This window comes from Lathamus discolor, chromosome 5, assembly GCF_037157495.1.
Source record: "Lathamus discolor isolate bLatDis1 chromosome 5, bLatDis1.hap1, whole genome shotgun sequence".
Lineage (NCBI taxonomy): Eukaryota > Metazoa > Chordata > Aves > Psittaciformes > Psittacidae > Lathamus > Lathamus discolor.
In genome coordinates this window covers 87,630,889-87,658,522 of record NC_088888.1, presented here as the reverse complement: position 1 = coordinate 87,658,522, position 27,634 = coordinate 87,630,889, and the positions used below count along the sequence as shown (strand labels likewise).

Below are 27,634 nucleotides of genomic sequence, written 5' to 3'. Positions count from 1 at the left end.
TATATAATTTTCAAAATAGAGGAAATAGGGAGTTTTGCAACTAGTTTATTTACAAGATCAAATACCGAAAGATTAATGATGCTTGAATGTTATCCTTTATGTAACTGAAATACAATGGAAAAATAGCTGGTACATGTTATTAACTTAGGTGTCTTGATTGTGCATAGCTCTATGTGCTATGATAAAAATAGTTAGTGCCAGTTTCATTTCACAATATTACATTTTTCATTTTAAGTTTCTAAATTTGGTTTCTAGGTGATGAAAATCAAGTTTCAGAGTGTCATGCAACTGATGGCTCTTGCAGAAGATTTAATGAACAAAAGAATAAGAACAATGGTGGGTTAAGAAAAAAAAGAAGACTCCAAAAGGTCAGTTTAACTGGACATATTCTTTGTCAAGCTTTCTTTTTCTTCACAAATCACTGAGTCCCTTTGTATATACATTCTCTATGCACTATCAGTTTAAAAAAATTCTGAATCTCATTTTCCTTGAAATGTTCTGGTGGTGTTCAAGGCCAGGTTGGATGGAGTCTTGGGTGACATAGTTTAGTGTGTGGTATCCCTGCGTATGGCAGGGGGTTGGAACTAGATGATCTTAAGGTCCTTTCCAACCCTAACTATTCTATGATTCTATGTTTTGCGAATGACATTCAGAGACAATACATACAACCATGGAAACCAGCTTTCTGGCAACTTGTGGTGGTAGAGTCTGTGCCAACCTGACGTTGTAAAGGAGGTTCGTAAGCCAGCTCAAACTGGTTTTGTTGGAAAGCTAGTGAAGTAACCTGAAAAGATGTCTGTCCTTTCTGGACAAGTTACCAAATGGGGTAGATTTTTTGTTAGTTTTATAAAGGATCATCCCCAGTGGATGTTTCTGCAGGATAAAGGTTTATGCAGTTTTTTTTTTCTACGTTAAGGTAAAGCTGAATTTCTTAACTTAGTGTTAAGCTCAGTTTGTATGTAAAAAAAAAAAAAAAAAAAAAAGAGTGAGAGCATTGGGTCAGCACTGAACGAGTTTTTTAGGTGGTTTTGTCTTATAAAAGTTTTGTCTAACTAAATATAAAACCAGTCAGGAAAATAGATAGCAGTTCTTTTTATCAGTAAGTAGCAAGTCATACAAATAAAACGAACACTAAAAGATGCCTGAGATAATTAATTATATTAAATAAACTAGACAAGTGTTTCATCGGTAGCTATTGTTGGGGTTTCAAAGAGATTCAAAGAAATTTTGATCCTCTTTCATGTAAAAGTTCTGAAGCGATACAGTTACTAGGCTGTTCAACCTTTTAAACATTCTAAATGTGGGATATTAATTTCCATGGACCAATGATCAAGTCTGGATTAAAATTATTTTTTGGCTTTTTGCCTGCATCTTACTGCTTGTTAGTTTTCTTAAGGTTTTTTTTTTCACTTTCTTTTCCTAAGGATATACGTATGCATTATCTGTATAACTAATAACTGTAAGCATTATGTTGAATATATAAATCAACTTCATTCTAGAGTCATGTCCTATAGAAACATCATAAGATGGTCTGCTTTTTAGTCTAAAATATCTGTCCAGAGCAGTTTAATTTCCTGCCACAAAAAAATCTGACTAAGGCTGCTAAACAGACATCTACAAACTACACTCAGTGGCTCTTCCTCAGGCTATCTGCAGAATTAGTGCTTGGAAGTTTATCAGATTTGTTGTTATTGGTTCCTCCTTCTGTGTAATCGTGCTGCAAGAACTTTACAAAGTAGTGCTAATTTTGATTCTTTTCTCTTGAAAAAAGATCCCAATGTAACTATTATATACTGAAGGGAAACAAAAAACGATATGAAATTCTTTTTTATTGGTACCCTTTTTCAGACCTGGCCTTGCAGCTGAAGGGGGTTTCTTTGAATGGTCCTGCTCAGTATCTGCTTGGAAAGCATTCTCTGTGAGGTGTTTAACACTAGCAAAAGCTAAGTAGTAGCTGGAGAAAATTACTATTCAGCATTTTGAGATTTGCTTCTTTCTTCCACCTATACAGTTTGACTCAAGTATCAGTAAAATAGCAGTACATACTTTCTTCCATGCCATAAATGTTGGATTTTTTTAATAATTTTAAGGGTTTCCAGGTGTAGTTTCACTGTGCAAATTCATATAGAAACAACATTGAGGTCTTTTTCATTGAAAAGTAAAAGTCAATCAATTGTCTTTTAATCTATATTAAATGCTTATAAGTATGCCTGTTTAAGATCTATTTTCTATTGTATGTATGCATACATACATGTGAAATTTATAAAGCCAATGTTGGAAATCCCTAGAAAATCCTTTGTGAAGCAATTCTAAGAGGATATTGTTTTGAACAAAATTAGACTCTGAACTGTTGTAAATAATTAAGTTGCAAAGCTTCTCTAGTACCAGTCATAATGCATTCTTGAAGTTTTTTAAAAAGCAGTGAAACATTAGTAAGAAAAACTTTATTAAACACTTTTTCTCAATGGCTGCAGCTTAAACATTGAAACATTTTGCTAATGCTAGACAATGTGAAAGTGGAGTTAAATTAGGAAACTTTACTTTGTTTTCTTTGCTCAGAGTAAAAGGTGTATGAGAGTGTACTGTGAGGGTGGTGAGGCAGTGGAGCAGGTTTCCTAAAGAAGTAGTAAATGCTTCATCCCTGGCAGTATTCAAGGCCAGGTTGGACAGAGCCTTGGACAACATGGTCTAGTGTGAGGCATCCTTGCCCGTGGCAGGGGGTTTGGAACCAGATGGTCTTAAAGTCCTTTCCAACCGTAATCATTCTATCAGATTCTAAGAGAGAATTATATATTATATCTTAAAAACAAAAAAAAAAACAAAAAAAAAAACACCCCAAAAAACTAGAAAAACAACAAAACCCACCTTTAAATTATAGTAATTGTAAAGTATATGCAGTTTTGTATTCCACAGTTCCAGTATGAGGCTTCAGCTCATATTGCTGGTGTTCTAGGAATCTGTTGTCTTATCTGTTAAATTTGTTACTTAGCTGCAAGTCTCTTAATTTGAGAAGAGATGTAAATGGCAGGGTTTTTTTCGTAGAGTAAGAGTTTGAAATCTAATACCTCTTTAAAACATTTTAAAGATTTGAATGTAATTGTTAGACAATGTCTGAACTGAAACTTTTTAGAGTACTTTAGTTATAACTCATTCACTACAGTGAATGCAGACCAGTAGGCATTTGGAGTTCACTGTGTGATGGTAGATATTAAAAAAGCCATATAAAAATATATTTTGGGAATATAACCAGGTGTGTTAACATTGTTTACTTCCATAGTTATTTCAACTTGTCATTTGTAGTTTTAATATAAATCAAGGTTTAGAGTCTGTATTTCTCTGCTGTGCTATTGTGTTCTACATTTGTTTTCTTCAAAACCTCATGCAGATTAGGTTGAGTTTCTTGTATTTTGTTTTAGCTGAAGTTAAAATCAAGAATTACTTTATTCAGGTACTTCTAATATCACAATTTTTCAGTGCAAGTACTCATTTTCTTTCCATCTATACTACTTGTATAGGCGTGTTTATTGTACTCTAAACGTTGAAGACTTCTAATCAGTTATCTAGAGTTGTACTGTCAACAGAAGCCACAAAGAGCAGCTTATATGGGAGCTGCAGGTATGTTGAGGAAAGATAAGTAAGATTTTCAGGAATCTTTAATGGCTTCAGGAGCAAGCTTTTTGGATTTTAAACCACACCACCACCGCAAAAGTGGTGGTTAGGGCATATTCAAATGCAGCACGTAAAGATAGATTTATAAAACTGTCCTTTAGATTTGAACTTGTTTGTTTCGGACACAACAGCCCATAGTGGAGGATAGTTCCAGATTCCTCCATAAAGAGCTGGTAAGGATAAACACTGTAGATTAATCCCTATGAATGTCAGCAGGTGGCTTCCCTGGTTTAGAAATCTAAGTAGGTGATACTGAATTGCAAGGATAAAATAAACATTTTATGCGCTGTGATGCATTTTTCAATTATTCCGTAGAATGGAATACATAGTTCCTTATTGCTTTGTATAGGGAGGACAAAGTGAAATAACTAGAAATGATAAAGCAAAAAATGTTTTCAAACAAGCTAGTTACAGTCGTGTTAATCTGTTGGTAGGATTGAGGACTCATTGCTTAATGTCACTAAAGAGTTTACATTTATCACAATGCCTGTGGTGTGCCTTAAATGTAAATATTTTGTTCTTTAAACAAATCAGAGAAAGAATTAATATGAATAACCAGTTAACTGCCATTTTTGTTTAAATAAAAGTTGTTTCGTGTTTTTATGAGGAGTATAAGGGGTGATAGATAACTTTTAAAGGATCTAGCAGTATTGTATCACTAGAAATGCAAGCTGAATAATCTAGCTGGAGGTCTGTGACTAGTGGAGTTCCTCAGGGGTCGGTGCTGGGACCGGTGCTGTTTAATATTTTCATCAATGACCTGGATGAGGGAACTGAGTGCACCCTCAGCAAGTTTGCTGATGACACAAAACTGGGAGGAGTGGCTGACACACCAGAGGACTGTGCTGCCATTCAGCGAGACCTGGACAGGCTGGAGAGTTGGGCGGGGAGAAACTTGATGAAATTTAACAAGGGCAAGTGTAGAGTCTTGCATCTGGGGAAGAACAACCCCATGTACCAGTACAGGTTGGGGGTTGACCTGCTGGAAAGTAGTGAAGGGGAAAGGGACCTGGGGGTCCTGGTGGATAGGAGGATGACCATGAGCCAGCAATGTGCTCTTGTGGCCAAGAAGGCAAATGGCATCTTAGGGTGCATTAGAAAGGGAGTGGTTAGTAGGTCAAGAGAGGTTCTCCTCCCCCTCTACTCAGCCTTGGTGAGGCCGCATCTGGAATATTGCGTCCAGTTCTGGGCCCCTCTGTTCAAGAAGGACAGGGAATTGCTTGAAGGAGTCCAGCGCAGAGCCACAAAGATGATTAAGGGAGTGGAACATCTCCCTTATGAGGAGAGGCTGAGGGAGCTGGGTCTCTTTAGCTTGGAGAAGAGGAGACTGAGGGGTGACCTCATCAATGTTTACAAATATGTAAAGGGTAGGTGTCAGGATGATGGAGCTAGGCTTTTTTCAGTGATATCCAGTGATAGGACAAGGGGCAATGGGTGTAAACTAGAGCATAGGAAGTTCCACGTTAACATCAGGAAGAACTTCTTTACTGTAAGAGTGACAGAGCACTGGAACAGGTTGCCCAGGGGGGTTGTGGAGTCTCCTACACTGGAGATATTCAAGGCCCGCCTGGACAAGTTCCTGTGTGATGTACTGTAGGTTACCCTGCTCTTGCAGGGGGGTTGGACTAGATGATCTTTTTAGGTCCCTTCCAACCCTTGGGATTCTGTGATTCTGTGATTCTGTAATAAATTTTACACTTAAACCCACTCTTAAAATACTGTCTTCTGCGGGAATAGAAGAAGCTGTTCAACCATGTGAAAAGGAAAACCAAAACCCCAGTTAAGCATCATAAGGGGTAATTAAAACCATGTTTTCACAGAGAAGACAGTATAGGCTTAACTGAAATTCCTTCAGTTTTGTTTTTAAACAGATTCATTTTGGCTTATATTCCTGTAGCTCTTGGATTTGGGTGAAGTTGAAGTTATCAACATTGAACTTAGAGATTTTTGAAGGCAGAAATTTTTACAAAGAATCTAAGCTGATGCTGAGGAACAATTAGTTTGAAGCATGCCATTGTTATATCCTATGATCAAAATCGTTTTTGAAAATATTTTATTCATGGCAAAACAAATTTTAGTGTCCTGAAAAATCTGTAACTATATAACGTGAAGTGACAGGACAAGGGGTAACGTGTTCAAACTTAACCAGGGGAAGTTTAAATTGGATATAAGGAGGAAATTCTTTCCTGTTAGGGTGGTGAGACACTGGAATCGGTTGCCCAGGGAGGTTGTGAGTGCTCCATCCCTGGCGGTGTTCAAGGCCAGGTTGGATGAAGCCTTGTGTGGGATGGTTTAGTGTGAGGTGTCCCTGTCCTTGGCAGGGGTGTTGGAATTAGATGATCTTGAGGTCCTTTCCAACCCTAACTATTCTATGATTCTGTGATCTTGCCAGACATTCAGGAAAGTAACTTTATGTCTATATTTGGTATGTGTATTTGTATACTGTCAAAAATAGATTGTATCAGTTCAGGGGACAGCATCTGGTTATGTTTTCCTTCCAATTTTTATTTAGTAGTTGCTTTGAATAAGTAGGTATCGTAAACACTCATATTCAACATCTTATTTGAGCCACAAATGAATATTAAACTAGTGTGAATTCAACAAGCATGCAAGCTCATTCATGGCTAGTAATAGAAACTGGAACTACCTACACATTTATGGTCTGGAGAAAATAGCTGATGTAATAGGGCTGGTGGACAAGTGGCCACTGAAAATTATTCAAATTGATTTCCTCTGGGTATAGCAATGAGATGAGTAACTGAAGCTACAAATTACAAGAGTGTTTACATGTCACAGTTGAGAAACTTAGGGTGTTGACCAGTATCTGGTGGTGTGGTTTTATGCATTTCTGATTTGAACCTAGAATGTTTCTTATTTACAAGATGACTTATTTTACATGAAGTAATCCTGAAAGCGTCTGACCAACTCTAACTGATGACAGCTGAATGGTTTATTACTGTTTAACTGTAGTTATTTAGGTGGCTCAACATAAAGTTGAAGAAAAACAGTTTCTGGTAAATAAGTTTTTAAGCAGACTACATTGTGGAAAAAGTAACTTTGAAACTGTCAGTGATAAAAGAATCTAATATTATACATTACTCAAGAAAATTTGTTTCCTGTATGTGTCTGAAATATGCCACTGAATGGGACATTGAAATCCAATAAGAAAGTTAATTTTCACTGGCAAGACACAGCTTGTATTATTGCTAGATCCAAAATATACCTGTGGTCATTTGTTCCAAATGTCCAGGTTTTATAGAATCATAGAACAGTTAAGGTTGGAAAGGAGCTTAAGATCATCTAGTTCCAAACCCCCTGCCATGGGCAGGGACATCTCACAATAAAGCATCTCACCTAAGGCTTCGTCCAGCCTGGCCTTGAACACTGCCAGGGATGGAGCATTCACAACTTCCCTGGGCAACCTATTCCAGTGCCTCACCACCCTAACAGGAAAGAATTTCCTCCTTATATCCAATCTAAACTTCCCCTGTTTAAGTTTTAACCCGTTACCTCTTGTCCTGTCACTACAGTCCCTGATGAAGAGTTCCCTCCCCAGCATCCCTATAAACCCCCTTCAGATACTGGAAGGCTGCTATGAGGTCCCCACACAGCCTTCTCTTCTCCAGGCTGAACAGCCCCAACTTTCTCAGCCTATCTTCATACGGGAGGTGCTCCAGTCCCCTGATCATCCTCGTGGCCCTCCTCTGGACTTGTTCCAACAGCTCCATGTCCTTTTTATGTTGAGGACACCAGCTCTTGTGAGACCTCTCTTGGAGTATTGTGTGCAGTTCTGAATAGAGGGGCAGGATCACCTCCTTCGACCTGTTGGTCATGCTTCTTTTGATGCAGCCCAGGATTAGTTTTGTAGTAATACTAGTATTTGAGAAATAAAATGTTATATTGATAAGTAGTGTTCATTTCATATGCATGGAATATGCAGATACGGAGTTGATAAAATACGTCTTTCTTTTGGTATATAGTTAAGCAATGGAAAAAAAAAATAAAATCCAAGAACTACAATATTGGCCCAATGGATTCAAAAAACATTGATTGCTGTAAGAGTGATGTATAAGAAAAACTGAATTGAGTATGAGCAAGGTTAATATGAGATGGCTAAAATCTCTGAAAACAATTCTTAGTAAATATTTAAAACGCAGAGTGTCAAAATACTGCCTGTGACTTAGTACTTACCAGACATGCTCAAGCTGTTCAGAGGATAGCACTGTAAAGGATGCCTATGTATCCCATGGTTTGAGACAGTTTAAGTCTTGCTGTCTGTCTAATCTTATGAATATTTTCACTTAACCTTTGCAAGGTAGTTCTGATTCTGGACCTTCCAGCTGGTGAACTTGTACCCCATACTTCTCCCAGCTCTTTTTGAGGGCTTCCAGAACAGAAGGCATACTCTTGGCATCTTCTGCTGCACTTTGCAGTGCATTCTTTGGGTCATGTCCTAGTGCCAGAAGTTTTGTTATCACTGCTTAGGGTTGCTACCACTTCTGCCATGAAAATCTCCTATAGATGAACCTAGTGCACTGATTCATGGCCTTGGGTACCTAGAAATCATTCTCTTTATGATAGGTTTTGTGCTAGCTGTTCTGGACCACCCACTGAAATGCTATGGTCTATTAATTAAGTTTAGAAGTGTCTTTTCAAAATAGTACCTTTCTGTGACAAAAGGCACAGTCTCCTTTCACCTCAAGTTTAGGGTGTTTCCTTTCATCCCCAGGGACACTTGCAGCTGCTGTTCACACTCTTGTATTGGTCCCTGTTTGGAACACTGGAAACGTGTGGCGACTTTGGTGGTTGACTATGCATGTCACTTTGTGTCATCTTAGCAGGCAGGATAGTTAAGATCTAGAAATTGAATTAACCCAAGTTTTTATATAAAATTGGCATTAATTCCTGTTCAGTCAACAGATTAGCATATTGGCTCTTTTTCAGAACCTTGTTCAAGAAATAGTGGCTTAAGAACATGGAGAGTTTTGATTTTTGCCTTCATAGAATTAAGAAAAAACCTTCACTGTTTCTACCCTCTACCCCTCCCTGAAGATCGGCAGGTATGGTGATTTTTGGTCTGGAGACTATTTATGAAGTCTTACGTAAATTCAGAACATGCTTTTTGTATTACTTTTAGGCAAGTAGAAAATCACTCAAGAGCTATCATGGTGAACAGTAGATAGGGATAAGTACTAAGAACAAAATCCTAGAATCCCAAGGTATTTGAAGAACTTTATTTAAAAGTCTATGGCATTCTTGGATTTGATGGTGGAAAGGAGGCTTAGGTGCAAGAAACAGATGCAACTCTTTCTGGTTCAGAGCAGGAGGGCATAAACATTGTGTAAGAAGTGACAGCATGCAGTATGTACTTCAGATACATGTCTTCTGCAATTATGTATGTATAACTTAAATCTACTTCCTGATAAATCACAATTTGTTTCTAGTTTTGGGGTACAGTGTTAAATTTAATACTGAGGTCATAGCCATCATGCCAGAACACTAAACAACACACTGGACTGCAGCTTGTTCATCATCACTGGTGTAAAACTGTGCTGTGGGCATGGACACCTTTCACTAGACCAGGTTGCTCAAAGTCCTATACAGCTCAGGCTTGAACACTTTCAGGGGTGGGGCATCCACAACTTCTCTGAGCAGCCTGTTTCAGTATCTCACCACCCTCATAGTGAAGGATTTCTTCCTATATACCTAATCTATATCTACCCTCTTTTGGTATAAAGGCATTCCCCCTTGTCCTGCCACTACGTGCCCTTATAAGAAGTCCCTCTCCAGATTTTTTTAGGTGGTGGAATGCTGGACAACCCCAGCTGTCTCAGCCTGTCTGCATAGGAGAGGTGTGCCAGCACTCGTATCATTTTCATGGCCATCCTCTGGATACAGAATCATAGAATCATAGAACAGTTAGGGTTGGAAAGGAGCTTAAGATCATCTAGTTCCAACACCCCCGCCATGGGCAGGGACACCTCACAATAAAGCATCTCACCTAAGGCTTCGTCCAGCCTGGCCTTGAACACTGCCAGGGATGGAGCATTCACAACTTCCCTGGGCAACCTATTCCAGTGCCTCACCACCCTAACAGGAAAGAATTTCCTCCTTATATCCAATCTAAACTTCCCCTGTTTAAGTTTTAACCCGTTACCTCTTGTCCTGTCACTACAGTCCCTGATGAAGAGTCCCTCCCCAGCATCCCTATAAACCCCCTTCAGATACTGGAAGGCTGCTATGAGGTCTCCACGCAGCCTTCTCTTCTCCAGGCTGAACAGCCCCAACTTTCTCAGCCTATCTTCATACGGGAGGTGCTCCAGTCCCCTGATCATCCTCGTGGCCCTTCTCTGGACTTGTTCCAACAGTTCCATGTCCTTTTTATGTTGAGGACACCAGAACTGCACACAGTACTCCAGGTGAGGTCTCACAAGAGCTGAATAGAGGGGCAGGATCACCTCCTTGGACCTGCTGGTCACGCTCCTTTTGATGCAGCCCAGGATACGGTTGGCTTTCTGGGCTGCATGCACACACTGAAGCCGGCTCATGTTCATTTTCTCATCAAACAACACACCCAAGTCCTTCTCTGCAGGGCTGCTCTGAATCTCTTCTTTGCCCAATCTGTAGCTGTGCCTGGGATTGCTCTGACCCAGGTGTAGGACCTTGCACTTGTCATGGTTAAACTTCATAAGGTTGGCATCAGCCCACCTCACAAGTGTGTCGAGGTCCCTCTGGATGGCATCCCTTCCTTCCAGCTTATCAACCGAACCACACAGCTTGGTGTCATCGGCAAACTTGCTGAGGGCGCACTCTATCCCACTGTCCATGTCACTGACAAAGATGTTAAACAAAACCAGTCCCAACACCGATCCCTGAGGGACACCACTCGTTACTGGTCTCCAGCCGGACACTGAGCCATTGACCACAACTCTTTGCCTGTGGCCATCCAGCCAATTCTTTATCCACCGAGTGGCCCACCTATCAAATTGATGTCTCTCTAGTTTAGAGAGAAGGATGTCGTGTGGGACAGTGTTGAACGCTTTGCACAAGTCCAGGTAGATGACGTCAACTGCTCTACCCCTGTCCATCAGTTTCATAGTCCCATCATAGAAGGCCACCAAACTGGTCAGGCAGGATTTCCCCTTAGTGAAGCCATGCTGGCTGTCACCAAGCACCTTGTTGTTATTCATGTGCCTTAGCATGCCATCCAGGAGAATGTGCTCCAAGATTTTGCCAGGCACAGAGGTGAGACTGACTGGTCTGTAATTCCCTGGGTCTTCCATTTTCCCCTTCTTGAAAATGGGGGTTATATTTCCCTTTTTCCCGTCGTCGGGAACTTCACCTGACTGCCATGATTTTTCAAATATGATGGCCAGTGGCTTAGCAACTTCATTCGCCAGCTCCTTCAGGACCTGCAGATGGATTTTGTCAGGTCCCATGGACTTGTGTATGTTCAGGTTTCTAAGATGGTCTCGAACCAGATCCTCTCCTACAGTGGGCCCAAGGTCATCATTCTCACAGTCACTGCATCTGCCTTCCAAGACTTGGGTGGTGTGGTCAGAGCCTTTGCCAGTGAAGACCGAGGCGAAGAAGTCATTCAGAGCCTCAGCCTTCTCCAAATCCTGTGTAGCCAGTTCTCCTGAAAGCTTCCTCAGGGGGCCTACGTTGTCCCTAGTCTGTTTTTTATTTGCTACATACCTGTAGAATCCCATGTATATCCATATGCTCCAATACATGCCCATATGCTCCAACAGGTCCTTCTCCTTATTTATGCTGGGGGCTTCAGAGCTGGAATGCAGAGTAGCAGGGGAGAAAAATATCTGAGGCCTGAGAACTTGAACCAAAGACAGAATTTGATCTAGTATACGTAGTCTGGAATGTAACCAGTCGCAAATGTAAAACTGTTCCTATGAAGTTAATTCTTAGTATGAATGTACTTTATTTTTGAGAAATGGCCTGGAAAACGTATTTTATGCTCATATTTTAATTCATTTGTCACTTATGAAAAAACCTATGACTCTCTTAAGGAAACAAAATATGAGTTCACTTTCTTGAAAAGCAGGTTGTACATGCCAGGACTTTTCTCTTATTGTCCTTCACCACCAAGAAACACCTGCTAAAACTTAGAAGAAAGAAAGAAAATATTTTGAGCTTGAATGACTCTTTTGTGGTGAAGGCCAGTTAACATACAGGAATTATCACATTGTTTTTAAAGTACTGGGAAGAATTACAAATATTTTTTTCTTTGAGCTACTGAAATGCATGTTTCATATTTCAGATGACTTAGAAAAATCTTGTTGTTGGTAAACTCTAAAGAAATACTTAGTGCAACTGTGCTCCTAAGAAATATATAAAGGAAAGCAGAAGCAAAAAATATAAAGGAAAGCTGAAGCGTGTAATTTTTAACAGCCTGTATTCCAGATCTAAAAAATATTTCAGAAAGAAGTGTGTTCTGATTTAGAGCACAGATATGCAACTCTTCAGGATTTGGAGGTTAATGATAAATAAAAGGACCAGTTACCGTAATGCTACCTTTTCCAGTGCTCTATAAATAGTAATAACCCTGCTAAAGACGTGCATTCGAACTCATAATGATGCTCACCAGATGTATTTTTGCTGGCCAGAAAAGTAAATGCTAACTCAAAATTTTTTTCTTGCAACAAAGTCAACATGTAAAATAAAACAGACACAAAGAGCATTGAAAAAAAATTGCATAGCAAAGGTGTAAAGCAATTAAAATGTACAGCTGAAAATTAAAACATAATTTGGTGAAGTTTTCTGCTTGGTGACTGTAATTAAAGATAACTGCTTGTCTTACTGAAGCAATAAAATAAAACATTTTATGCTTAGCGAATAACCTCTAACTTGCAAAAGTATGCAGTTCTGAATGCAGATGAAATAATAATTTGGAAGAAATGTAATTTGTTCAAATTTCTACCTTTTGTATGCATCTTTCTGCATTCCTGTGTCTTTGAATCACTTTGGAGCGCACTGGCAGAAAATTTCCCCAGAATATGCACTGTACCACCTTCTATGCTATGTGTTGTAGCATAAAAGCTACAATTCAAAAGCTGACTGCAGGGTAGTATCAGGACAGGCGTCAGATTCCCATTTGGTATGTATCTAGTATTTTCACTTCCCTCTAGATAAGGTATAAGGAACTGTTAACATTTCTGCTCTGAAACTGAAGAAGCAGCTGCAGGATCTCAAGCTGCTCTGTCCCTTGGTTTATAGTAGTGCCTTTTTCTTTTTTTTTTACCCAAGTTTGGCAAAAGTAGTGGTCTGATTAGTAATATTTCCATGGCATTTCATTTTTAAAAATTGTGAGGAATGGTGTTTTTTCTGCACATTTGGAACTGGCACATCAGAATCTGGCTTTGGAGCTAGTACTATACAAGGACCCCAAGAACCTAGTACAATTCTTTTGTGTGGATTTAACTCTACACATCTAGCCAAAGAGCGTCACTCTGATGGCGGTGAGGCTTGGCTTCAAATACTAAAAGAGAACATCATGACCATGCTGAAGCATACATATATGACATAGATGAGTTTTTATGCCCAGAAAGATTGAACAGAGAAGACTAAAACCTTGCTCTTCATCCATGTTTTGTTCCTTTCCCATGCTGCCACTTCCCAGGATCCTTTAATGTCCAGGAGTTTGTGCAAATCCAACAACATGTATTAAGACAGTATGAGGCATGGCCTCATTATTGTATAATGTGGCCCCATGTTCAATTTCAATCATATGACCTGTGCAGTAGGGTGCCTAATATTGCAGTCCTTCTGGCACAACAACCCTTACTCAGTGTCTTATTGGATGTCTTTTTAAATGCATATACTCAAATTTTGAGTTTTTATTAGTATTTAATATTAATGTTATGATAGATATATTTATATTGTTGCTTTTTTATTATTTTTGCTCAAACTCTTCGTGTATAAAATTCAGATGTGGAATTGAAGCTGTGAGTTTATTTGAACTTCCAAGAGCAATTAAATGTGACTGCTTATTTGGAGTTGGAAGTAATGCATTTGAAAGTCTCTTGGCTAAGATTGCAACAAATTTTGATTACAGTGCATAGTATCTTCTCTTCAACTGTCAGGCTAGCAGTAGGCTAAGGCATCTTCAGTGAGTACTGCTGGCAACAAGTCAGAATTTGGAAACAACATTTCCAAAAATATTGCGAAGAATTTCTCTCAAAGAAATATTTAAATATTAAAGTTTCATCCTTTCTTCATTGGAAGTGTCATTCCATGTTATTGTTTTTTACATTTTTACATTATATATATTTTCACTTCTGAATTGTTGTATAGCTTACATAATGTTGTCTGAGTGTATGTTTATCAAAAATTTAAAATATTGAGTATGCTACATTATGTTGCTTCTGAAGATTTTAGTAGTATCTGGTGTTTGTGTTTTTCAAATATACCTAACCAGAGAATGAAATTACCATGTGTATGTTGAAAAGGCTACTACTTATGTTATCTTTAATATCTAACTTATCAATGCATAAATTGTATGCAAAGGTTGTTCATATAATGAACATTCACGGTGCACGCTATTAGTCTACAGTCTATTAGTGATATAGTCTACAGAGGTAATTCCAAGGAGCTCCCATTTTAAATGTGACATATTACTTAACCACTTAATGGAGAACAGCTCTCTACTGGTGAGAGAGGGTGGATGGAGTTGCATCAGAGTACGCTTTTTTCTTCTGTTCTGTGATTCATTACTGGGTAAAATGAGCTGCCCTCAAGTCTTTTTTGGTCTGTGCTACCAGCTGTAATCCAATTCAAAATATTTTTGTGGTCTCAGCTCAGTATATTACTCAAAGGAAACTGACTTTTAGCAGAGATTTTGGAAGCTTACCACTTGTGGTTGTGGTAATATATAGGAGGGGGTGCAGAAATGGGAATGATTATTTCTTATAGAGCAGTAGTTATCTAGAGAAATAATTTGAAGTTTATATATTGATTTTGAAAATTAGGAGGCGTTCTTTGAAATAATTTTATAAAAGTCAGTTGATCTACTTTTTCTACAAAATTAAAATGTTTATGTACTGCTGCATGTTTGTGTAGCTACAAATAATTCTTAGCTCAGATTTTCAAAACTTCTTTTTACATGTATTTTTTTGATGACCATGTTATGTTCAATTACATCTTTCTCTGATACTGCTAAAATTAATGTTCTGCCCTACCTTTATGCATACTGGAGGCTTTTCTTGTCATTTCTAACGAACAAAGGATACTTCTTTCTCTTCTTACCTCTTTAATTCTTAGCTTATTTGAAATCTGGGGCAAACACTCCTACTTTGCACATGAGCTGTAGAGGGTATTGCAGGAGAGGGAAGGGGTAATTTTTAAGGTGTCTCAGAATCACTGGTTTAAGGACTGTTATTCAATAAGACAAGATTTAAGAGTGGAAGAATGTTTACTTAAAAACCTGGACTTAAAATACTGAAGTTTTGCCAAAAAAAAAAAAAAAAAAAAACAAAACTATCAAAATAAAATTATAATTTGCAACAGATATACTCTTGTTTCTGCAGCATCTCAGCCAGTTTCTGCCTTTTGGAAGAAACTGGAAGAATTTTAGATTACAAGTTTTCTTTGTTCAAGGTAACCTGCCTTTTTCCTTTCCACCTAGTCTAAAGGAAAACACAAAGGACAAATAACATCCTAAATAACATTTCTATGGCATCGCAGACTGGAAATCCTTTTTCTTTTTATTAATGAAAATTTAACGTTCCTGTCTTCTGATATATTGGATGCTTTAATACCAGATGTGATGAAGGGGTTTGTTTCCTTCTGTGTCCTCAAAGTTCAATATTTCTAGTATAAGTGTTAATTAGCACAGCTCCTTCCTGAGGTGATACTGTAATTATGAAGTAGCTTAATCCTTTTAATGGAACAGTTTCTAATTTAAGGCTTTTTTCAAAGGGAAAACTTTATGGATTTTTGATGTTTTGTTGTCTCTTTTTCTGTCTCTAGCCAACAAGGACACTAGTTATGACAAGTATGTCTTCTGAGTAAGTATTAAACATTTTGGCTCTTTAGTCAGCACACCGTTTAAACTTGATGTTGATTATCTTTTTATGCCTATACAAAATAAGATTTATTTTTCAGGGCTGTGTGTTAAAATATCTAGCTAGACACATGTACATACATGTATATGTCATTGCTATTTATACTGTACGTGTCTGTGTTGCTATGGTGCAGACTGAAGTAGTTGTCCCTTAGGTGAGCTCCACAGGGCTTCAGAGCAATAAAACTAAAAGCAAGTTCTTAATTTTTCTGAAGGAATTGTTTTATGTAGTAAAGAGTTCAGACTTTCAGCCCAAGACTTAGCTTTTCTGCTACAAATTTTAATTATTTCTGTTTAAAAAGTCATAATCTGAAACATTAGTTTAAAATGTTTTCTTTCATACAAATAGTTGCTGAATAAATATCAGTTATAGGCTTTTTAGCCAGTTAGTTTCAAAACATTAGAAGCAGCTGCCACTGCATATTTTGGGGGAGAGTTAATAATTTTCTGGCATGCTCTTATCATTCTCTTAAAAGTCTTACAGAGAAAAGAACATCCAACAAAAACACAATTCCATATTTTATACTACACTTGCTTACAGTTTTTCAAATTCTTTTTCAAAACTCAAGATATTTCTACTACCCACAGATCTGGTTTGGGTCTGAAATAATTGTATCTTGACAGTTACATAGATAAAAGTGATCTGAAACATGTGACTATCCTTTTAGAAGTTCTTTGTAAATGGTTGTCAATAGTTATTAATGAATATACTAATGTATGTCAAAAACATAAAATGGAATTAATACTTTTCCTGTATTTAATGTGACTGAATGCTAGTAACACCAAGACTATAAAATGCACATTGCAAGGCATGTAATATGAGATCGCTGTGGAGGAGGTAAAGATAATAGTGCAGGTCAGAGTAGTGGAAAACAGAGGCTGTGATCTTCCTAAAAGAGAAGAAATCGTGGCAGAGCCGGGAAAAAAGTTCTTTTGTTGAAAGAGGTCATTAATATATTATTTCTTTTATGTTGCTTGTATGTTGATTTTTCGTACTATCCAGTTACTATTTCATCAAATAAAAATGTCTGGTGATAACAGTTGCTTTTCTTCAGAACTTCTTCATCAAGATTGTACTTTCGGCTGTCTACAATTGTAGGCATTCATCAACTTGTAAATAGGTGAAGGGAAAAGGACTGCTTCTGAAGGAACTACAGAATAGAAAACAGTCTTCCAAAATACAACCCAATGGCCAAAAGCCAGTTCTGCTACCCAGTAGCTACAGCCTCAAAAGTAGTTCATTAGAATTTAAATTTAAAGATGCATGATTTTTGTGGTTTCATGGCATAGGGTTTTGAGATCATATTAAATGCTGCTCACTGATTTACAGCTAGCAACTGCCCATTTTTCAGAATCACAAATTCAGAGAAATTTTGCTGTAAATCGGCATCCATCATTTTTTGCAGCTGAAGGAAGTATAAACCAGTAAGTTTTCACTGCAATTTGTAAGATATCTTAGATTCAACTTTTGTACTACAGGTCTTTTTCCTCTCATTGTAAGGAATTTTGTGTAGACACAGGAAAAGAACTAAGAAAAGGTCCAGGTATAGCATGGAAATCCATCTCCTGAATATGTAGTTTAAGCAGGGCCATGGGTTGCAGTGTTGCAAAAAGACTCACTTGCAAGGCTATGTCAAATTAAAGCTCATAAAATGAGAAGAGAATAGTAAATATTCTAGTAACATTCAAAGCAATATCACCAAGGCCACAATTCACACTGGAATGAGGGTCAGTGGTTTCATTTTTTTGTCTCTACATACAATACCGTCTTTTGATTTGAGTGTGAAGTTAATTTGCTATACTGTTTTTACTATTCATTTATTTGTTTGAAACATCTTTAAAATAGATTGCTGGATTCTTTGTAAGGATTTTTTTTTTTTCCAGTTTTATTGTGGTTCTGCTAAGTAGTGTTCATTTTAGCGGGGGTATTTTGGGAATTTTAACTGAGTTACTTTCTGTGGAGGTAAACGTAGTGAGAATGAAGTAATCCCAGAGACTTCTGGAGGTGCTCTGAGCACACCGCATTATGTCAGTGATTAAATTGCTTTGCCCAAGAAGATCACCACTGTCATAGATACGACTTCAATGCTGTGCTTAGTTGTTGTATCTTGTATAGTATGCTGTAGACGTTTCCAGGCCAGACGGCAAGAGCAGAGAAGGCATTGGAACTGGGCTTTCAATTGTAGATCTTTAATGATCATTTCTAATCATGAGTTATAAAAACAATTATCAATAAGAACAGTAAATTGTTCTTATGTAGCAGCTTTTCTTTAGTTATACCAAGATCTCACTCTTTTCACAATGATACATTTATGTTCTTCAGTGTAGCTGTGTAGAGAATTCAAGTTAGAATTCCAGTTATAGGTGGCCATTTTTGATTTTGTATTTCATTTTATATACTTATTTACAATTGCATTTAAAGATAAGTGATTTTTGAATTGAAACATTGGCTCAGATGTATGGCTAGAACTTTAGTACTTGTCTCTAAATTTAGACAGCATTTTCCTCAGATATTGAAAATCTGGTGTTTCCTAATTAAAACTTCTTAGCAGTGCTGTGTCTTAATTTTTACATTTCCTGGTAATACTTTTTTGATAGTACTACAAAAGCAACCAAGAATGAGTCTCTGTTGTGCTATGCATTGTACACAATGTGTTAGATAATTCCAGACTCAAAAGCTTCTATTTAAACAGACAAGATAGATGTGGGGGACAAAAAAAGCTTTGATGTGCAAGCAGGTATGATTGTGTCATGACATAAAAGGGTCTGTTTGGACTCTGGGAAGGCTAATGAATTTAGGGCTAGCAAGTGGGTAGAGGCTCAGTAAGAAAAGGATAAGAAATAATTAGTGAGAAAATAAATTAAATTAGTTTGAATTAATTTGTGTTGTGTGTATATTCTTTATAATCCTGCATATCCATACAACATTGTATGTTTTTTTTCCCTTCTTTTAGGAAGCAAAATACAGTAATTCAAGTGGTGAATAAACTCGGAGACTTTTTGTTCTCAGATGATGTGTGTGAAACAACAAGTCACGTAGTTACAGGGAGTCCTCGTCGTACCTTGAATGTTATGCTGGGAATTGCTCGTGGGTGTTGGATTGTTTCTTATGAATGGGTAAGAAGTATTTTCTTTTAATTTCATTACTCAGTAAATTAAATGTATTTTGCATAGCTAAAATATCAAACATATAGCCAAGTTTGTGTCCATGCTACATACAGTGGCACGATGTTTGGATATTTAGGCTTACCTACAGTTAGTTCAGTAAGAGGAAATTTCTCTGTGTGAAGCTCTGTTACTGTGACATTCTTTCAGTACTAGTATTACCAAAGTATTCCTGTATTGTACCTGGCACGTATTTTAGGAATGTCTGAACTCTTATCTCATGGATGAGAAACTCATGTCACATGCACATTTTTTTCTGATGAATTAAATGCTAAACAAACAATTTCTGCTCAATGTTAGATAAGTTCACATTATTAAATTTGAAAATCTTTATATATTATTTAATATATCTGTTGTGCTATGAAATAATCATTGTGTTCAGCATTGGTAAAAATGAAGGGGAATTGTTAGATATTTTGCTGCATAGTAGGGAAACTTAAAACTGAAAAAAAAATAGTAAGGAAAGCTATTTGTAGATGAGCAGTTTGGAGACATTTTAGTTTAAAGAAATGGTTCCCAGACCACCAAATCAAATAATCACTGTATATCCTCAAAATTTCTTGCAGACTACCACATAAAGTTACCGGACTGTCACTGTAAAGACAAAATAATCATGAATTTCTGTACTGGGCCCAGCTGTGATTGGGTTAATTTTCTTCATCTTAGCCTGTATGATGTGTGGGTTTAGACTAGTAACCAAAATGATGATGCTAACCCACCAGTATTTTAGCTGTTGTTCAGCAGTACTTACACAGCATCAAGGTGTTCTCTGTTTTTCCATCAGCCACCCCTTTGAAAAGGCTGGGGGTACACAGGAAGTTGGGAGGGGACTCACCTGGGACAGCCGACCCCAGCTGACCAAAGAGATTTTTTCCATACCATCTGACATCATGCTCAGCTATAAAACTGGGAGGGTTTTTTTCCAAAGCAGCTGTAGTTCATAGCCTGAATGGGCTTCAAGCTGCTGATGGGAATGATAACTTTTACATCACTTGGATTTTTAACTTCTTTTTTTCCTTCCCCTTCAATTATTAACTATCTTAATCTTAACTCATAACTTGTTTGGGTTTGGGTTTTTTTTCTTACTTTTGCCCATCCAATTCTCCCTATCCTGCCGTGGTGAGGAGTAGTGACAGAGTGAAAGTCTTACCTGTCAGTCCAGGGTTAAGCCACAATTGCCCACTGTGATAATAGTGATTAAACATTCAATCTGATATTGAAGATGACAGTTTTTCAGCTTTCCTTATCTTTTCAGAGCTATAAAACTTAGCTGCTGGAATTTATATGGAAATAGCTCTTCATCTTACACATCTTATACCTTAAATTTGTTTCCTTTTTCTTATAAATACTTAAAAATTAGCTGGTGAGCTGAAAAAAACTCCTGCTGCATTTTTGTTTTCAGGATGTCTGGCACTTACCAGTGTAAAGCATGTCCTTCATGATATACATGTAGTTATCTGAAGAAGTATACTTTGGGGTTTTCAAAAATTTTTGGTGATTAATTTCCCTCAGAATAAAGGAATTTGCATCTTTGGTCACCTTAAGAATTGAGTAGTGTGCCTTTGTAGCGAAAAAAAACAATAGCATCCTCAGTTGTATTAAGAGGAACATGCTTCAGCAGGGCATTTGGACAGTCTCTATAGGTGTGTTACAACCTGAACTACTCTATGTGTCTATGAATGAAACATATTGAAATATCTGTCCCACACTTAGGTTTGTATGGAGTTTTAAGTAAGAATGTATTTGCTCTATTTTCTTATTACAGGGTAGTCAAACATCAAATCTGTATACATCCTTGAGAAAAAGCATCTAATAACTACTAAAATAGTCAAAGATTTAGGTAACTACCACAAAAATACAGTAAGATAGTTTTCTGGCTTTGTATATAAGGCATTATTTGGACATTCATATTCAGGTAGTTGATGTCTGGTAATTTCATTGCCCATTTTATGCACTGCACTTCTGTGAACCAATCCACAGTGAAAATATCAACACATGCTCTTCATAGTCCCATTGACTAGTAGCAATGCCAAATTTTTTCCTGCTGTCATAAGGTCTACCTTTTAGAATCATCACATGGTTATCTACAGTCCACATATAATACCAAAAGTTAAATGGAATTGTTTCGAGGATCAATTTGCTACTGTAAATATTACTGGATCAAATGGCGAAGCTATCTTCACCCCTTTTGTTGAGTGGCTATTTGACAAAGTTCTGAAGTTACTAGGAGAGTCACATGAGAAGGAACTAGAGGAAAAAATTCAGAAATCAGTTTTCCAAATCACAAGTTTGTTCAATTTTACAGTATCTGCTTATCTGTGAATATTGGTTTTTGTTGGGTTTTTTTATTTAGAACTGTGATTGCATCTTTCACTGAGACTGGGTAAAACTTTGTCCATACATGTCTAATCCCTCAAGTAATTAAGTCATTTATTGCACTGAAAGAAAATATTGCTTTAAACTTTTCAAAAATTATTTCTTAAATCTGGTTAGAGCTATGCATCTTATCCTGTAAGAGCATTATTGCTTTATTTCTAATTGTGTCACTGGCACAATTTTGCCATCTTTTTACCCAAATTCCTTAACCAAATACTTTAACTAAAGAAAAGAAAGTGGAAGTGTTACTTAACCATTGTGATGAATCCTGTAGAAAATTAGTCATGAGAATTTAAATTAAGCAAAATATTCTTTTATTAATGCTACAATACTGAATACTTTAAATGCCTTTCTGCATGGTAGTCAATCCTACCGTAAGTACTTTCACTGGTAAAATACTTCAAATTGGATAATTAAAGTAATCCAAATAATCCATCAGTCTGGAGAAATTTGTAGTACCTTTTAATCAAGGTATTAATTTTGAGCAGTGTTGATTGTATTGTGGAAGATGTTTGTCAATATTTTAAGAAGCTGAAATATTATTTATATTTTCATTTGTAACTTGGAGAGATTATTTAGGCTGCAATGTTTCTTTCTTCCTCTGAGAAAAAAATAAAATTATATTTTCAGAGATGGATGTTGGAGGAATATCAAATTTACTGTAAAACATTTAATCTTCATAGCACTCTATTTACATATTTTAAGATCAGTAATTCAAGTAAAAATACCATATGATCATTCAGTGTTCTAGCTGGATGGGTAAGAGGCCTTAAATAAAGGCTAGTCAGACTGTGTTTTCTGACCCTTGAGAACTTTATATTTGACAAATTTTCCTGTATGGTGTGAGTAAAAGTACATAGCTGCTAGGGATACGGGAAGGAGAGTTCTGCACCAAGGCTAACCTTACAGCTATATAACCCGCACGACACTTGTTGGAGCTCCATGCCATAGAGGTTGATAGCTACTGAATTAGATAAAATCGTGCATACTTGAGCATGAAGTAACAGAAGATTGATCTCTAGAGCTCCAAGCCAACGGAAAACATACTTTAAGGTTGTAAAAATCCCACAGAGAAACTATGCTTTTCCTACTCTTCCCTCATTTCCTGCTTTCTTTGGTCCTCCATGACCAACAAGACTACGTTCTACTAGAATCTGATACTTTCTTAATATTGCAATGTTATGAGCTGTATTTTATTAACTTCTGATACACGTATATCCAACTTGATCCATACTGTACCACTTTATCATTATATTTTAAGCTAAATCTCTTGTAACTGCACATTTGAAAACTTCTGGATAGCTTTCTTCTCAATACGAGCACTTTTATATTCAGGAGTATTTCAGCTTTTCTTAGTCCTTTTCCACATTCTAAGGAATAAGAAGATACTGCAGACTTAGCAAAAATAAGTAGTTTTCTCAAGAGTAATATTGCAAATCATAACTTTGATTTGTCCTACATGAATCTGAAGCATTTTTTTAGTGTTGCTACAAAAATATACTGGTTAAAAATTTGTCTCTGCCAAAGTCAGAAGCAAAATTTCAGTGACATAGAATAGAGAACTCTTGCCTATACGTTCATGGAAACTGAATGTTCTAGTGAGTGATGACCTAATTATTTACTGTAGGACCTGCTCATGAACTCTGTATCTAATTTTCTTTTCATGTAGGAAAGTATGTATGATGCCTTTGAACTCAATTCCAGAACCATGATAGACAAGCATTAATTCATCTTTTGTTAAGATAAACAAAATTTGTTTCTAAACAAAATTCTGTAAATTATTATAAAAGGATTGATAGAAGTTGTTACCATTAAATTGGCCTGGAAAATTAAATGGGATTACTTAATCATAACTAATCTTTTGGGTTTATGTTTTAATCTGTTTGGGTTGTTTGCAAGTTACTCTTGGTACAAACATTTTGTTACGATAAGGACACGATGTGCACAGCATGGTACATCTGTTCCTGCTCAAGATTATTTACAAAGAAATTATTTCCATGCATCATGTTTCTAAGAATTGTGTTAGAAGTTACAATTTTCTTGGTTCAGTTAAAGTTGATTTATGCTGTGATTCAAAGGCAAATGGCTTGGATATTGCAAATAAAAGAATTGTATTATATGCAGCTATAAGTTTAAAGCTAACAATGTTCTTATTTTTATAAATAATTATTATAATATAATTCCAATATTCTCATTGCAAATTGTAAAAAGTAATTCTAAAAAATATACACAGACACCACCTTAAAATTTATAACTGAAAATCCAAAGTTGCAGTCCTAACTGTATGTTTTTAAGAAATTTCTATACTTTTCTTCGCTAATGCAGTATTAAGTTTGAATATTTTTTTAAAGGTTATGGTTTTATTAATGTGCTTGGTATGATATAATGACTACAAAAACTATTTCCTTTTTTTGTGCAGCTGTTGTGTTTTCAAATATTTGGTTGTGCATTTTCTAAAGTAAACAAAATATTCTTTGGATTTTTGTAATGAAGTTCAAGAAGCTTGAAGATCATAGAATCATAGAATGCTTAGGGTTGGAAGGGACCTTAAAGATCATCTAGTTCCAACCTCTATTTCTTTTCTGTCACACTTTTCTGCCATCAAATGCTAGATCAAGGGAACCCTTACATACATTCCTCTATCCGTGTATCTGTGACTAGAGTAACTGCAGTATACGGACACTTCTTAAGCTCATTCACCAGGCAGTTCTACTGAAATGGATGGAAATTAAACTGTATAGGCATACTATTATATGAAAGCATGTACACAAAACTGCATTTCCAAGAGGAACACGTAATACTGATGTTGATCTTGGTCATCTCATTAAAAAGATTATCACGCACTTATCTGGAAAAGCAGTGGTTTGAACCTGATATTTCATTAGATCACCCCATAACCCACCACAAGACAAAGCTAATTATTTTAAAATAAACTATATTAATCTTTGCTCACTAAACTGCAGATGAGTTATAAAATAGAATGTACTGCTTTTCATTATCAACAAAAAAAAAAAAATCACTGTTCACTTCCAATATCCTGCAAAACTGAATACCTCCACTCCCAAACAAAGCTACACTTGACACATCACACAAAGCACAAGCTGCGGTAGCAGTTCATTCTGGAGATTGTTGGTTCTCTCTGAGAGTCATCAAGTATAAACTGCTTTGGACTAAAGGCTGTAGAACTTGGTTTTGATAAAAAAAATACTTTCTAAATTCAATTTGCAATTTGCCACTTGTAGCAACAGATTTGGGGCAAAAGAGCTCTTTACAGAAAGTTCTTTTTCTACTTATAATTAGGCTATTTTCTAAGATTTGCATTACTTGTTTATAATCAGTCTGTTCAGCTTAGAATCTTGTTTCATTAGTCAGCTATACCATTGTAAAGGATAACTTTATCATGCTTCATGTTGGTTGATATTCAAGGATCACCTACTGCAAGCTCAGGAGTGTTACATCCCAAATGGAAGTGCAGCAGGAGGGCTAGGAGACCTCCTTGGATGGATAAGGAGCTGCTGAGGAAAATTCAAAGGAAAAAAGAGGCTTATAAAAGGTGGAAGCAAGGACAGGCAGCCTGGGAAGAATAGAGGGATGTTGTCTGGGAAGCTAGGGACTGGATTAGGAAAGCTAAGGCGGGCCAGTTAGCATTAAACTTGGCTAGGGATGTTAAGGATAACAGGAAGGGATTCTATGGGTACGTAGCGAATAACAGACAGACTAGGGACAACGTAGGACCCATACAAGAGCTATCAGAAGAACTGGATACCCTGGATTTGGAGAAGGCTGAGGTTCTGAATGAACCCACCCAAGTCTTGGAAGGCAGATGCAGTGACTGTGAGAATGATGACCTTGGGCCCACTGTCGGAGAGGATCTGGTTCAAGACCATCTTAGAAACCTGATAATGGGACCTGACAAAATCCATCTGCGGGTCCTGAAGGAGGTGGTGAAGGAAGTTGCTAAGCCACTGGCCATCATATTTGAAAAGCCATGGCAGTCAGGTGAAGTTCCCAACAACGGGAAAAAGGGAAATATAACCCCCATTTTCAAGAAGGGGAAAATGGAAGACCTGGGGAATTACAGACCAGTCAGTTTCACCTCTGTGCCTGGTAAAATCTTGGAGCACATTCTCCTGGATGGCATGCTAAGGCACATGAAAAACAACAAGGTGCTTGGTGACAGCCAGCATGGCTTCACTAAGGGGAAATCCTGCCTGACCAGTTTGGTGGCATTCTATGATGGGACTATGAAACTGATGGACAGGGGTAGAGCAGTTGATGTCACCTACCTGGACTTGTGCAAAGCATTCAACACTGTCCCACACGACATCCTTCTCTCTAAACTAGAGAGACATCAATTTGATAGGTGGGCCACTCGGTGGATAAAGAACTGACTGGATGGCCACAAGCAAAGAGTTGTGGTCAATGGCTCAGTGTCCGGCTGGAGACCAGTAACGAGTGGTGTCCCTCAGGAATTGATGTTGGGACCAGTTTTCTTCACCATCTTTGTCAGTGACATGGACAGTGGGATAGAGTGCGCCCTCAGCAAGTTTGCAGATGACACCAAGCTGTGTGTTTTGGTTGGTACACTGGAGGGAAGGGATGCCATCCAGAGGGACCTCGACACGCTTGTGAGGTGGGCTGATGCCAACCTTATAAAATTTAACCATGGCAAGTGTGCAAGGTCCTACACCTGGGTCAGAGCAATCCCAGGCACAGCTACAGATTGGGCAGAGAAGAGATTCAGAGTAGCCCTGCGGATATGAATTTGGGTGTGTTGTTTGATGAGAAAATGAACATGAGCCGGCTTCAGTGTGTGCATGCAGCCCAGAAAGCCAACCGTATCCTGGGCTGCATCAAAAGGAGCGTGACCAGCAGGTCCAAGGAGGTGATCCTGCCCCTCTATTCAGCTCTTGTGAGACCTCACCTGGAGTATTGTGTGCAGTTCTGGTGTCCTCAACATAAAAAGGACATGGAACTGTTGGAACAAGTCCAGAGGAGGGCCACGAGGATGATCAGGGGACTGGAGCACCTCCCGTATGAAGATAGGCTGAGAAAGTTGGGGCTGTTCAGCCTGGAGAAGAGAAGGCTGCGTGGAGACCTCATAGCAGCCTTCCAGTATCTGAAGGGGGCCTATAAGGATGCTGGGGAGGAACTCTTCCTCAGGGACTGTAGTGACAGGACAAGGGGTAATGGGTTCAAACTTAACCAGGGGAAGTTTAGATTGGATATAAGGAGGAAATTCTTTCCTGTTAGGGTAGTGAGGCACTGGAATGGGTTGCCCAGGGAGGTTGTGAGTGCTCCATCCCTGGCAGTGTTCAAGGCCAGGTTGGACAGAACCTTGGGTGGGATGGTTTAGTTTGAGGTGTCCCTGCCCATGGCATGGTTGTTGGAACTAGATGTTTTTAAGGTCCTTTCCAATCCTAACTATTCTGTGATTCTATTTCTATTACTCCAGTTTTTGTCTAAGGAGAACTTCTACTGCTTGCCAAATTTATGAGGAAAAGTTGTATAATTTAAATTAAAACTATACGTATGTATATGAACTTTTATGCATCTTCTGAAATAAAAACATACAGAATATTTCAGGGAATTGTGAATCAAGCATAGGAATAATTTCATGCACTTATGAAACTCAGTTTAATCTATGGGAAATGATGACAACAGCTTAATGATGCATGGCTGTGCTAACAGTAAGACATTATCTATTGAAATGCCTGAAGAAACATTTGACTGCTAGAGGTAGAATTATCCAAAATACAGTCACTTACTTTCTAACAAATTTCTTGTATCCCATTTTGGCACTATATATATATATACACTTCTTATTCACTTGATACTAGCCAGTGCTGTGGGAGTAGCAGGGTATTGGTGGGTTGCTGTGGTTTTTAAGGTTGAACATATGAATCGTGTTGTCTCTCACTAGCGGGTGACAATGCTTTTTTTGACTCATATTTAAGCATGCCAAATGGCAGCTACAGGAAGGATGTTGCAAAGCTCAAGTGTCTGTGAGAGGAGAAAGTTGTAGAATTGTGTGACAGTGGACAAATTTGGCAAGGAACTTACCAGTGTTTTACTTGCATGAGAAGCTTTACAGCTTAGCTCACACTGATGAAGCCAATGAGGAAAATTAACTCCTCTTCCATCAGAGCGTGCTTCAGAATTTAGACAATCTAGAAACTAGTAACAAAATGCCCTTTATATGACTCGAGGGCAGAGCCATGGTAGGTACTTCAGTCTTCTTCCATTTTCCCATAAAGACATTTCTACCACTTGAAGGGTGGTAGAAGCCACTCTTTGTGTGGTTTTTAATATTATAGTCTACCAGGTGCAACTTAGAATGATAAA

At 37.6% G+C, this 27,634-nt stretch overlaps 1 protein-coding gene across 11 annotated transcripts in view; it reads left to right on the top strand.

Moving 5' to 3' along the window:
• The window catches only part of MCPH1 (microcephalin 1), a 128,421-nt gene that overhangs the window by 21,834 nt on the left and 78,953 nt on the right, over positions 1–27,634 (top strand). For all 11 annotated transcript variants that reach the window (XR_010613241.1, XM_065681523.1, XM_065681518.1 and 8 more), the window contains 3 exons: positions 256–368; positions 15,655–15,692; positions 18,703–18,865. Coding sequence is in view for 10 of the 11 variants with exons in the window: in XM_065681523.1 (XP_065537595.1) it covers positions 256–368; positions 15,655–15,692; positions 18,703–18,865 (314 nt within the window). In the remaining variant the exon portion in view is untranslated. The remainder of the gene's footprint in view (positions 1–255; positions 369–15,654; positions 15,693–18,702; positions 18,866–27,634) is intronic.